The following is a 13,738-nucleotide window of genomic DNA, read 5'->3' as shown; positions in this document are numbered from 1 at the left end:
GAATGTGTTTTTCACAGGTGAATTTTTGGGCTGTGACTGGAAGACACAATCTGAAGATGAAGAGCAGGCAAAATTAATCTACGGTGACTCCAGATTCACAGGTGCGTGTTAGCAAACTAGGAACCACAGATGACAATCTCTAACACATGGTTCTAGTTCACCACTGTGTCTGGTGCTGAAGCCTGGGTTCAACTGAGACACACTGACATCCCTCTGCCCTCTTGTCCCCGGGAACTGACAAACCTAAATAGAAGCAAGATGGGTTTGGGTTGTTGTTGTTGTTGTTGTTGTTGTTGTTGTTGTTTTGGTGGTGGTGGTATGCTTTTGGTAGTGACATATACTATCGCAGAGCGTCCTCAGGCTTTAAAATTGCTGGCATTGGTATACTTTATTTTTTAACTATTGCATACCCTCACACTGCTTTAAAGACATGATCCAAGCATGCAAGGGAATCAGATATTAGATAGAACTCAATAAAAATAATAAATTATTTATTCCCCTAGTAGGTCTACACCCAAACATGTTAGACAGGTGAGTCTGTCTTGTTTATGAAGACTTAACAAAGAAAAACCTCTTGAACCGATGGAAGAGCTGTTCTGAGCGCTCAGATAAGCCATGTGTTATAGCTACAATTATTTCAAGTAACACTCATATTTCTAAAAATGCTATTTTATTATTTTCTCCATTATTTTAAGTAGTAGAAGTAATTATAATTAGATCAAGATTATTTTCTACATGCAATTAAGCCTGAATCAAATAGTGAATTTTGTTTTTAATTTAGTTAATTAACTAATTGGTATTTGCACATGTGATTACTACTTTTTTTCTTTTTTTTTTTTTTTTGGTTTTTCGAGACAGGGTTTCTCTGTGTAGCTTTGCACCTTTTTCCTGGAACTCACTCTGTAGCCCAGGCTGGCCTCAGACTCACAGAGATCCGCCTGGCTCTGCCTCCTGAGTGCTGGAATTAAAGGCGTGCTCCACCACTGCCCAGCCCTGCATGTATTTTGTGCACTTACATATGGGTGCATGCATCCATGCATTTGGTGTGAGAACCAAAGGTTGATGTGTCTTTTTCTGTCGCTGACAATTTACTATTCTGTAGATAAGGTCTTACATGGAGCCTGGAGCTTGCCATTTCAGCTACACTGGCTGCTGAGCACAACCACAGGATCTTCCTGTCAACCTCCCATAGCGCTGGGATTATAGGTGCATGCTTCTGCACCCAGTTTTTACATGGATCCAGCTTCTCATGGTTGTTTAGCAAGCCTTTCCCATGGTACCATTTCCCAGGGCAAAAATGATACACTGTCTATCCTCAAAATGTTTTAATGAACATGCATAATATTTGTCAGGTTCCTATGACTAGCAAGTTCATGTTCTTTCTCTATGTCACGTTTTATTGGCAATGTTTTTAAAATCTTTGGGTAATTATTTCTAAGTTACATCAGATCCCACATAGAATCAAAAGGGCGTGAGTGGTTGAATCAAGGAGTAAATGAAACACGAGTCAGTAGGCTAACATCTTATGAAAATACTTCACGTTGCCACATTGCTCTCCAAGACAAATGTGTTAGCTGACCCCCTCAGGAGGAGGAGCTGGTGTGTAGCATTTACTAATGTAAGTAATTGGGAAGTCCAGCATGTAGCTGGCTTTGTGCATAACCAGCTCCAACTGAGGACACCCTCTCTCAGCCTCTCAGCCATATTCTCTGTGTCACTTTCAATTTGAGGCAGTTTCCTTCACATTGTCTCAAAAATGGCCACAGGAGCGTCTGTATCACATTCTACTAATTCAGCAACCAGAACACAAAGCAAAAATCTCCCTAGTGGTTCTCAAAATAGTGCTGAAGCTAATGCTCATTGGCTTGTGTTGTGTAGGTTGTGTTGTTGTCTTATGTGAATTCTTGGCCAAATCTTACATAATATATCCATGGAGCCAGGGTAGGAAGGCTTAGTGCCCTCCCACTCCTCCTTCAAACCATCAATGGAAGAGAATTATTCCTCAAAGAAAACCATGGATGCCCTCCTCATAGAGGGAGCGTGGATTCCTGAGAGGCAAAACCAATGGATGTCAGAGGCAGAGTTTTAGCTCAGTGGTACTGTCCGTGCCTAGGATGTGCAAAGCCCATGTTCAATCCCCTGCTACAAAACAAAGTGATGGGAGGTTTCTATCATAGCAGGGGCTTGTTGTTTTTTTTTCCCCCTAAAACTGAGAGAAGCATTTACTTTAGTGTCTGATATATCTTCCTGCTTCGCAGACCTCCATGCGATTGTTAGGAACATTCAGAGTTACAAGGAAATAAAAGGGAGGAGTGCCTTCGATGGAGTTTCCCTCAACTTGCTGCAGTTTGTGCAACTCCTAGAGACATTTGTCGGTGAAGACACCCCCTTAAGTGTCAGCCAGAGTCTCGCCTCCTTTTTTCAGAAGAAGTATTTTGAAACAAAACAAGAGAAGATGAAAGCCTTAGAACAGGTGGGTAATATGACTTACCAGTGCAGCAAGTAAGGTCACTATTATCCATAAATCTCCCAAACTCGGTTGCTCCTAGTGTGGTGTCTCTTCAAAAGTGTATGGCCAAGTGTACCACTTCATTTCAACCAGCATAACCATTAAATACCCTTTTGATTGTCAAGATCACACTCCAGAGAACTCATTTTCCTAAAAATGCCATGATTGCTTCTGGCAAGAAGTGGCTCAGGCTGCAGCTTTGTTCCTATTCTCTGAAGCCCGAAGTGCAGGTATATGGAGATGTGACGATGTGTGTATGCACTGTCTGCCTTGTGAGTGCATCTGCAAATGCACATACTTTAGGGATATGTTTATGCCTTGAGTATATGTTTTTATTCATGGGGCCCCAGTGGCACAACGTCCTAAGCACTTACTGCTTTCTCGAGTGATAAGTACATGCACGCACATTACCTCATATGAGCAATTTACTCTGTCGCATGGGAAACGCAGGAATTAATCTTACTAACTTTAGTCACGCAATCCCATCATTCTCATGAGTCTTCTCAACCCAAGTCCAGTCTTGGCATCTCTTCAGCCTCCTAACTGCTGTCCCCTTCCTTTAACCAACAAGTGCTCATTTACTGCTGTGTGTGTGCGCGCACGCGCGTTTGTGTGTGTCTATGTGTGTATTTATGTGTCTGTGTGTTTGTGTGTGTCTGTATGTGTGTCTGTGTGTGTCTCTGTGTGTGTCTGTGTGTTTCTCTGTGTGTCTATGTGTCTGTGTGTGTGTCTGTGTGTCTGTGTGTGTGTCTATGTGTCTGTGTGTGTGTCTGTGTGTGTGTCTGTGTGTGTGTGTGTCTATGTGTCTGTGTGTGTGTCTGTGTGTGTGTGTGTGTCTATGTGTCTGTGTGTGTGTCTGTGTGTGTGTGTGTGTGTGTCTATGTGTCTGTGTGTGTGTCTATGTGTCTGTGTGTGTGTGTGTGTGTGTGTGTGTGTGTGTGTGTGTGTGTTGTGCTGAAGATCAAACCTAAGGGCTTGAATAATTTAGGCTATATACCTCCAGCCCTGGGGGATCTTTTTGGGTTTTTTTTTTTTTTTTTTTTTTTTTGGTTGTTGTTATTGTTTTCAGTTTTTCGAGACAGGGTTTCTTTGTGTAGTCTTGGCTGTCCTAGAACTCACTCTGTAGCCCAGGCTAGCCTGGAACTCACAGAGATCCGCCTGCCTCTGCCTCCCGAGTGCTGGGATTAAAGGTGTGCGCCACCACCGCCCTGCTAAGCCCTTGGTTTTGGACAGAGAGCCTTGCTATGTAACCCAGCTTGTCCTTGAACTCACAATTCTTCTGCTTTAGTGTCCTGAGTGCTGAGACTACAGATATGTGCCATCATGGCTGGCATATGCACTATTTTAAAAATTAATCTATATAGTAATTCAATAATTGTCAATTATTATCTAATAAAAAATTTGTGAAAATTCTAAAAAAAAGTCGAAAATCAATGTTAGGTTAAATAACTGTTAAATATAAACATTTTTCCTTTTTCTTTGAAAAAAAGGATTTATTTTATTTTTAATTATGTGTGTGTGTGTGTGTGTGTGTGTGTGTGTGTGTATGTACATAGGAGTCTAAGAATCTACAGAGACAAGAGGCTTTGGAGCCCCTGGAGCTAGAGTTACAGGCAGTTGTGAGCTGTCAGGTGTGGGTGCTGGGAATCGAACTCAGATCTTCTGAAAGAACAGCAGGATGTGCTCACGAGTGCTGAGCCATCTCCCCAGCCTCACTAGGATCTTTTTTAACACAGCCATTTTTTGTTGTTGTTATTTGAACACTGTCATTTATTAATTCCTTTTCTTTACAAATCTTATGCCCTTAAAAAACCAGGTAGCGTGTTCCCCTTGCTTCACAACCTCTTCAACATAAGCTGTCTGCTCAGCCTTGGTGTAGGGAGGAGGGGACTGGACCTGCCTCAACTGAATCTACCAGGCTGGGCTGACTCCCCAGGGGAGACCTTGCCTTGGAGGAGGTGGGAATAGGGGGTGCATTGGGGGAGGGCTAGGGGTCTGGGGAGGACGGGGGAATCTGTGGCTGATATGTGAAATTAAGTTAATTAGAAAATAAAAAAATATATAAAAAATCAAATTTTGTAAGCAAAATAATGAATAAAAAACAGGTAGAGCTGCCCATGTGTTCATGTTTTTATCATCATTTTAAATAACCATGGAGGGAGTAAAAAGAAACAATAAAAAAACCTTTAAGGAGTATATTATTCTTTCTAATCTAAAGTGCTTTGGTCTCGTACAGCAAATTCCTGGATGTTTTTGGTTGAAAAGTGAAACAGGGAAATGGCAATTAAGGGATTAAAATGGGTCTCTGCATTTCCCTCTAATATCCTTAGCCCCAAGGCAAAGCTGTTTCCAAAAAGAGAGAGAGATGCTACACTTCCTTTAACTGTAATCTCCTGTGCTTGTTTATGTTCCTGTTTGTAACCTAGGCTAGACAAAATGCTTTCCAAGTCCGACGGGTACTTCTTCTAGAAGCCCTCTTCCAGAAATGGGACAATGACAGCTCAGGCTTTCTGAGTCTGAATGAAGTGGATGATCTCCTGTATACATACAAGGAGGGAATGGAAAGAGAGTCTATGAAGAAAGGTAAAATATTAGCATGTTCCTGCTGTGGTAGTAACCTGGCTTTCAGTTTCTCAATGCTATGCCTTATACACAAAGTCAAAAACAAGCATTAGAGGCTGGGGAGTGACTCAGTTAGTAAAGTTCTTGCTATGTAAGCATAGGCTCTGAATTTGGATCCCCAGCACCTGCACAAAAGTCAGGCACTGTGGCATAGGTTAGGCATCTCAGCACTGGGGAGGTAGAGGCAAGAGGACCCCTGGGGCATAGTGGTCAGCCAGTCTAGCTAAATCAGTGAGCGCCAGAATCAGTGAGTGACCCTGTCTTGAAAACATACACTGGCATGCACAAGTGCACACACTCATAAACATGTACATAACTCTCTCTCTCTCTCTGTCTCTGTCTCTCTCTCTCTCTCTCTCTCTCTCTCTCTCTCTCTCTCTCTCACTGGCTGTTCCAAACCTGCTGGTACATTTACTTTTTTTTTTCTTCTTTCAATCCAGGGATTGAATTTACAGCTTCATGTATGATGGTCAAGCCCTCTGAGCTGTATCTTTCTATCCCTTACTTTACTTTTTAAATTTTATTTTATTCATTTATTTTGGTTTTTCTGTCTGTGAACTAATTACCTCTGTTTCTGAAGTTCAAGTTCCCAAACCATACAGTATCACGGTTTGAAACCTGAATTCTTGTTTCCTGCTTTTGTAATTCTAAACTATCAAGTCTGGCTGGGTCTAAAGTTCCTCTTCAGTATACTAATTCTTTATTCTCTCTAATGATTTTTTTTTGAGGACAGGGTTTCTCTGTATAGCCTTAGCTGTCCTGGAACTTGTTCTGTAGACCAGACTGGCCTTAAACTCATAGAGATCCGCATGCTTCTGCCTCCCAAGAGCTGGGATTAAAGGCATTATTGATTTTGTTTTTCTCTTGTTTTTTTCTTATATTTTTACTTCCTCGCTGACGTAAAGCTACTATTCTTTTGCTAGAAAACTGGTATGTTAGGAATCCCTCAGAAATCCTTCAGTCTGTTCTTGGTTACTATGACCCTGACACATTTGAAGATTGTAAGCTGGTTGTTGGTAGCGTCCTTTTACACAGATTTGTCTATTGTTTCCTTGTAGTTAAATCCAGGTTACTCATCTTTTGGCAGGATCAGAACACATAATCAATGTTTTATTCTTATTGAATTCTATTAGAGATCCTATGATAATAACATTGATCAATTGATTAAAATGGTATGGGCTGGGTTGGATATATAGCCCAGTGTACTTGTTTCACAGGCACAAAGCACTGTTTGATTCCCAGCACTTCACAAACCAAGTTTTATGGTACACCACTGTAGAATCAGACTGGCCTTGGCTACAGAGCAAGTTCAATCTAAGCTGGGATATGTGAGAACGTCTCTCTAAAAATAAAAAATGTTTTTCTGTTGGACTCTTCCACTTTAAAGTGACTTGTTTCTGTTTCTGAACAGGGTGTTGTAGATGTACTTTGAAACATTATAAAAGTTTCTCTCTAGGGTCAAACTTTTTGTTTATGATAGCATACAACAGTTTCTTGTTTTAGTGCTTGGGTAATAATCCAGTGTTATCATTGTTGGTTTAATGTTCACATTGCCCCAGATTTAGTCCTTTTCCTGTCCTGTCCTGTCATCTCCCCCACTCTCAACATTGTTTCATGAAAACGTTCAAATATGCACCGAGTCTGGAAGAATCTTAGAGTGCGGCATCTACACTCCTGCAGTCTAAGCTCTGCCACCGGCGCTTCCCACGGCCGCTTCTTGTCACTCTGTTCACTCCTTAGCTCTCCATCTGTTTCTTTATTGTTGATACATCTTAAAGCAACATGTACACTTCTTCCTGAACACACAGGTATGCCTCTAATTCATGTGCGTTCAATATTTAGTACCTTTTTTCTCAATGCAAAATTCCCACAAAAATAGGTGTGTAAATTTTAAGTGTAAATTTGCTGAGTTTTGACAAACCCATGAGCAGTATGGCTCATGCTTCTTGGAGAGATAGAACAGAGGTTCCTCCATGTCCTTTTCCCATGCAGTCCCACAGCACAATTCCCAAGGCAACCACTGAAGCTTTTTCCCACCATGATTTTTCTTGTCTAGAACCTTGTAAAGATAGAGTTACATGATACACACCCTTTTAGGTAAGGCTTCTTTTTGCTCAGCATAAGTTTTCTTGAGATTCTTAGATGTTGCAGATTCTGAGCCACTGTGCAGATAGGTATTTTTGGTTTCTAAAGGAATGCTAGACAGTTTTCTCTGTCACGTCAATGTCTCCATCACTCTTGGAGCAATTCTTTGCTTTCTGGCATGATTTCTTCTGGGTACACCTTAAGCTTCACCCATTTCCATCCTGCAATACTCACCTTCCCCGGGAAAAACCTTAGTTTCTTTTGCTGAAGGGTAGTGTTTAGAAGCCAAGATGTGAGTTATACGAGCGGTGTTTCTCCCAGGGCCTTACTCTCGGGTTTGTCAGGAGACAGGGCTAGAGAATTTGCATATGCATGTTTATGTGAGTATAAAACACACCTCTACTAATATTAAAAATCAAGAGTTCACACCAATACTTCCATGTCCAGTTCAAAACAACCGAACCCATTCTTATTTTCTCCCACCCTTGTAGATCCTTTCCCCTTTCCACATCAACCCCATAGATGTGCCTAGCATATTTCTTAGGCTCTAACACTCCATGTATGCCAAGGCTCTTTTTCACATAGATGTCCTCTTCAACCAGTCAGGCCCAACTGTCTATGCAGAGCTGAATGCTACCTGGAAGTCTTTCCAAGGCTGATTTCTCCTATTGGACTTCCCTTTGATAGAAATATTCTTTTCATTGTCTTTAGGTTGTGACTCCTTAGGCCGGATGCTCTTCTGTTTGGATGTCCTCTTCACTCTATTCAGCACTCAAATCTAAACAGGGCTTTGACATCCAAACCTAACCTACCTCTCTGTAGGGCCACCCTCCTCACCCACACAGGCTAAAGGTTGCTCTCCCACTGTGGTCCTCACACTGCTCAGGCTCTGACAACCCATGCCAAGCTATTCTTGAAAGATGCCATTCTTGGCACATGTGAACTCTGATACTCTGCATCACCTTGACTTTCTCTGAGTTCACGTCCAGCCTGGTCTACATACAAAGTCCCAGGCCAGCCAGGACTACAGAGTGAGATTCTGTCTCAAGAAAACAAGCAAACAGAACATGCCTGGTATTTTACTATTCTAAGTCAGCCACGCTGACTGGAGGCATAGAATGTCCTAATTGATATGACCCTCCAGAACATGTTCTAAGTCCAAAACTACAATGGATCCCACTCAAACCCATGAGCTGCAATGAGAGTAGAGTGGTTTCCTCAAGGCAGAATTGTAACTACAATCACTAGTAAGAAAATCAGTGGATGCTAAAGAGCTATAAATCAATGAATGCTTAACTATAGAAATAAGAGCTTCATATGACAAAAAATGGCTGCAAATTCCAGGTAGTGCTTCTTAATTGTCAAATTAATGATACTGAATGGATGCTCTTGTCATTAAAGGGAAGGAAAAAGCACATGAAAGACATTTTGAGAGAAAAGGTAGAGCCCACTTTAAAAGGAAGGGACATATGCCCTATCTCTTAGTGACTTTTCTCAGCTGTGACACAAATACCTGATGAAAGCAGCTTATGGTAGGGAGGGTTTATTTTGACTCACAATTTGGAGCATGGACCATCATGGTGAGGAAAATGTGGTGTCGGGGAGATAGCTGGTCACATAGGCATTGCAACCACAATCAGAAAGCAAGTGGGAGTGAATGCTGATACTAAGCTCACTTTCTCTTTTTTATTTAGTTCAAGGGATCTATAGCCCAAGGAATGTACCCTGCCACCTCAATTACCCAATCTAAAACTCCCCCATAGATATGCCCAGAGATTTGTTACCAAGGTAATTATTGATCCTATCAGGTTGGCAATCATTATAAGCCATCACATCCCTATGACTTGTTAATGTATAATAAATGTCTAAACACTTTCATAGACATACCAGGAGACATGTACCAAAATGCTTATAGTGCAGTCCCTAGGAGTAAAATATTAAAAATATCTGAAATGCATATTGCCAGAAGAACAAATATTCAATGATATTATTTTCACATAATGAATACAGTGGCCAAGATGAATGAGTCAAAGCTACAGAAATAACATGATGGACATGGTAGTATAATGTTGAATGAAAAAGCAAGTCCTGGGGCTGGAGGAAGTCCTGGGGCTGGAGGAGGTCCTGGGGCTGGAGGAGGTCCTGGGGCTGGAGGAGGTCCTGGGCTGGAGGAGGTCCTGGGGCTGGAGGAGGTCCTGGGGCTGGAGGAGGTCCTGGGGCTGGAGGAGGTCCTGGGGCTGGAGGAGGTCCTGGGGCTGGAGGAGGTCCTGGGGCTGGAGGAGGTCCTGGGGCTGGAGGAGGTCCTGGGGCTGGAGGAGGTCCTGGGGCTGGACTCTTGGACTCTTTACTATTTTCTGCAGTTAAGAGTCCTTGCTGCTCATGCTGAGAGCCTGAGTTCAATTCCCAGCTTCTGCTTCACATGGCTTACAACTGCCTGTGGCTCCAGCCTCAGGGGATCCAACATCCTCTTGTTGTCTCTATGGGGACACACACACATACACACACACACACACACACACAAAACCATGATGACACACACACACATAAACAAACACAAAATAATCATTTTTATTTTTTTAAGCAAGGGGCTAGAGAGATAGCTCAGAAGTTAAGAGCACTGGCTGCTCTCCCAGAGGACCCAGGCTTGATTCCCAGCACCCACATGCCAGCTCACAACCATCTGTAACTCTAATTTCAGGGGATCTGACACCCTCCCCTAGACTCCAAGGGCACCAGGCATGCATATGGTACACAGACATATTTACAGGCAAAATGCCCATACACCTAAAGAATGAAAATTAAGTTAATTACATTTAAAGATAAAAGATAAAAAAAAAAAATTTTTAAAGCAAGTTCAAGAAAACTGTATCTGGTTTGATAATCTTTGTGTAGTGTTTACAAACAGGTAAAACTAAACTGCGTAATGCTTAGAATATTCATGTGCAACACAGTCACTTTTGTGTAACCGTGACAGTGTGAGGGGAAAAGCCAAATTTCAGGTAAGAGATGCTGGGAGACAGGCTAGAACACAGTAGAAGAGGATGAGGAAGGTAACTTCCTGATAACGTGCAAGTTTGGTAGTAGATTCATCATTGTACAAAAGAAAAATAGAAGAGGAGCTGGCTTGGAGGTTAAGAACACCGGCTGCTCTTCCAGAGGACCTGGGTTCGATTTCCAGCACCGACATGGTGGCTCACAACCATCTGTTGGGAGATGAACTCCAGTTCTGTGGGATCTGAGGCCCTCTTCAGGCCACCAAGGGCACCAGGCACACATGTGAAACACGGACATGCATACAGGCAAACACATAAAATAATAACATTTTTAAAAAGAAAAATGAAAGAGAAGATGTAGAGCATACTTTAGTGGTAGAATGCTGCTTCCAAAAAATCGTGATCTTTATGCTTTTGCCTCCTGAGTCCTGGAAAGTTTGTGTGTGTGTGTGTGTGTGTGTGTGTGTGTGTGTGTGTGTGTGTAATGTGGTGTGTGGGGTGTGTGTGGTATGTGTGTGTATGGTGGGTGTGTGTGATTGGTGTGTGTGTGTGTGTGTGTGTGTGTGGTGTGTGTGTGTGTAATGTGGGGTGTGTGTGTGTGTGTGTGTGTGTGTATGGTGGGTGTGTGTGATTGGTGTGTGTGTGTGTGTGTGTGTGTGTGTGTGTGTGTGGTATGTGTGTGGTGTGTGGTATGTGTATGTATGGTGTGTGTGTGTGGTGTCCTAGAAGAGACTGAACCCAGGGCTTTGTAAATGCTAGGTAAGGTCACAGCCACTGAGCCATATTCTTAGTCAAACAGGCAGTGTTTTTGCTTTAAAAATAAGTATGAATCATTCACCATTGGTGGGTCTACTATAAAGTGGCAAACTCTGTTTAGGGTTATAAATGTAGGAATGGAAATGAGTGACCACAAAGGACAGTGCCAAAGAGCAACAGGACAGGATATGGAAGACACACAGTCAGGAGGGTGACATCAGACTCTGGGAATTCACCTGGCTAGAGGTAGAGTTAAAACATGGCCGGCACAGAAGTTATGCTGAATTAGTCTAGGAAGTCAGTCACAGTGCTCAGAAATCCCTTCAGTGTATTCAGTTATCCATAGAACTCACACATGAGGGCTGCAGCTTGCTGTAAGAGGAAAATGAAAAAATGTCCCATAGATGAATGAACTTTTAGTCTGCTCTCTGTTCCTCACTTGTTTTTAGCTAAACTGCACATCCAATTTCCAAAGCTACATCCTGGTCATGAAATAAAGTTGTCTTCAGAGCAGTTTCAGAAGTACATAGAATTGGTTGTGTCTGAACTCAGGGGCAATGAGGACCAAGTTCTGGACAGTGTCGTGGAGTTTCTGATGAGTTCTTTAGAGAGGAGCCACACTGAGGGTCTTAGGAACTGTGCAAGACGGAAGTGGCTCCATCAGATCCAACACGCGGCAGAGACAAGTGGGGTGTCCCTGGAGCCTGTGTATGCCGAGACCTTCAGGGCCCTCACCCAGGTACGCTTTCTTGTTGTTGTTGTTTTGTTTTCGGAAACGGGGTTTCTCTGTGTAGCTTTGGAGCCTGCCCTGGATCTCACTCTGTAAACCAGGCTGGCCTCAAACTCACAGAGATCCTCCTGCCTCTGCCTCCCGAGTGCTGGGAACAAAAGCGTGCGCCACCACTGCCCGGCTCCAGGTAAGCTTTCTAAAGTACTATAAAAGGAAACATTTTCTCACAGTATGTGATATTCAATGGCTGCATAAGAGGAACACAAAATTTGCTTGAAAAAAATCACTGGATGCTGCAAAAAAAAAAATCACTGAGTGATGCTAAAGATGATTCATTTATTACAAAAAATTATAAATAACTCAAATTTAAGTGAGGGGCTAGAGATGTAGTACAATTGCTAGGATGCCTAGCATGTATGAAGCTCTGGGTTCAATCCCCAGCTCTTCCTTAACCAGATATGAGTGGCGCATACTTGTAATCTCAACTCTCAGAAGGTAGACCCAAGATTATCAGAATTTAAAAATCATCCTTGGCTATAAACTGAACTTTAGGCCAGGCTAGGCTACATAAAGTTCTGTCTTTTAAAAAAAAAAATACATATGGGCTGGAGAGATGGCTCCGTGGTTAAGAGCACTGACTGCTCTTCCAGAGGACCTGGGTTTGATTCCCAGCACCCACACGGCAGCTCACAACTGTCTGTAACTCCAGTCCTGGAGATCTGACACTGTTATACCAATGCACATAAAATAAAGCTAAATAAATTATTTAAAAATACATACAAATAAAGCAGCTATGTGAGATAAAGCTGGGATGTCTGGAGCAAGACAGAAAGATATGGAAATGATGTCCTGGAAACTTATTTGTTCAGAGAGTCTCCTATGCCAAGACTAGATAATAGAATGACAATGAAAAATGCCAGTAGGGAGATATGCAACAGTGGAAGCTGCATTTACTTTGCATGATGCTTGAGGAACAATTTACCCATCAAAAAAGAATTTTTGTTTAAATTTTATTTTTATTATTGGGGAGCATGCTAGGGTATGTGTGTAGAGGTGAACTGACAATTTGTGGGGACAATTTTCTCCTTTCACCAAGTGGCTTTCATACCAGTTCAGGGAACCTTTCAGGTTAGCCAGAACTACATAGTGAGACCTTATCTCAAAAAATAAATAAATAAGTCAGACAGTGGTGGCACACTTTAATCCCTTCAGTCCCAACACTTGGGAAGCAGAGGCGGGTGGATCTCTGATTTTGAGGCCAGCCTGATCTACAGAGTAAATTTCAGGGCAGCTAGGGAAGTTACACAGAGAAATTCTGTAAGAAAGACAAATAACCAACCCTTTTTTAAGTTTCAACATTCTTAGTCATTGGGGAATACAAATTAAAACTAGTTCCAGATTCCATCTCATCCCAGTCAAAATGGCTGTGTTCATGAAACAAATGACCACAAAAGCTGGTGAGGATGTGGGGAAAGAGGGAGCCTTATCCAGTGTGAACTCATGCAGCCACTATAGACATCAGTGGGGATGTGCTCCAAAGAGCTAAAAATAGAACTACCGTGGGACTTGGCTGTACCACTCCTGAGCATATACCAAAGAACTCTATATCCTATCACAGAGATATCTGTATGTCTACATTCATTCCTACGTTTTTCACAATAGCGAAGGAACAGAAGCAGCCTAGCTGTCTATTGATAGGATAATGGATAATGAAAATATGGCACAGGTACACAATGGAATTTTGCTATAAACTATAAAGAAAAACAAAATTATGAAATTTGGAGGAAAATGGAGCACTCTAGAAATATTAAATGAAGTTGCCCAGACTCAGAAAAGTAAGAATTGCATGTTCTCATTCATATACAGAGCCTTACTTTTAATGATGTGTGTATGTAAATAAAGGGAGGGTGTTGTTCAGGGTTCTCAAGAGAAAAAGAACTGATAGGATGTATATCCAGTGGGATGGCATACATCTTTAATCCCAGCATCCAGGAGGCAGAGGCAGAGGGATCTTTGTGAGTTCAAGGTCATCCTGGTCTATAT

At 42.1% G+C, this 13,738-nt stretch overlaps 1 protein-coding gene across 1 annotated transcript in view; it reads left to right on the top strand.

Moving 5' to 3' along the window:
* Positions 1–13,738, top strand: part of Efcab5 (EF-hand calcium binding domain 5) — a 98,243-nt gene that overhangs the window by 51,573 nt on the left and 32,932 nt on the right. Inside the window, exons 7-10 of the mRNA XM_036195375.1 lie at positions 18–101; positions 2,259–2,473; positions 4,936–5,092; positions 11,415–11,704. Of these exons, the coding sequence (XP_036051268.1) occupies positions 18–101; positions 2,259–2,473; positions 4,936–5,092; positions 11,415–11,704 (746 nt within the window). The remainder of the gene's footprint in view (positions 1–17; positions 102–2,258; positions 2,474–4,935; positions 5,093–11,414; positions 11,705–13,738) is intronic.

The sequence above is a fragment of the Onychomys torridus genome, chromosome 8 (genome assembly GCF_903995425.1).
Source record: "Onychomys torridus chromosome 8, mOncTor1.1, whole genome shotgun sequence".
Taxonomy (NCBI): Eukaryota; Metazoa; Chordata; class Mammalia; order Rodentia; family Cricetidae; genus Onychomys; species Onychomys torridus.
This window is presented reverse-complemented; position numbering and strand designations above follow the sequence as displayed.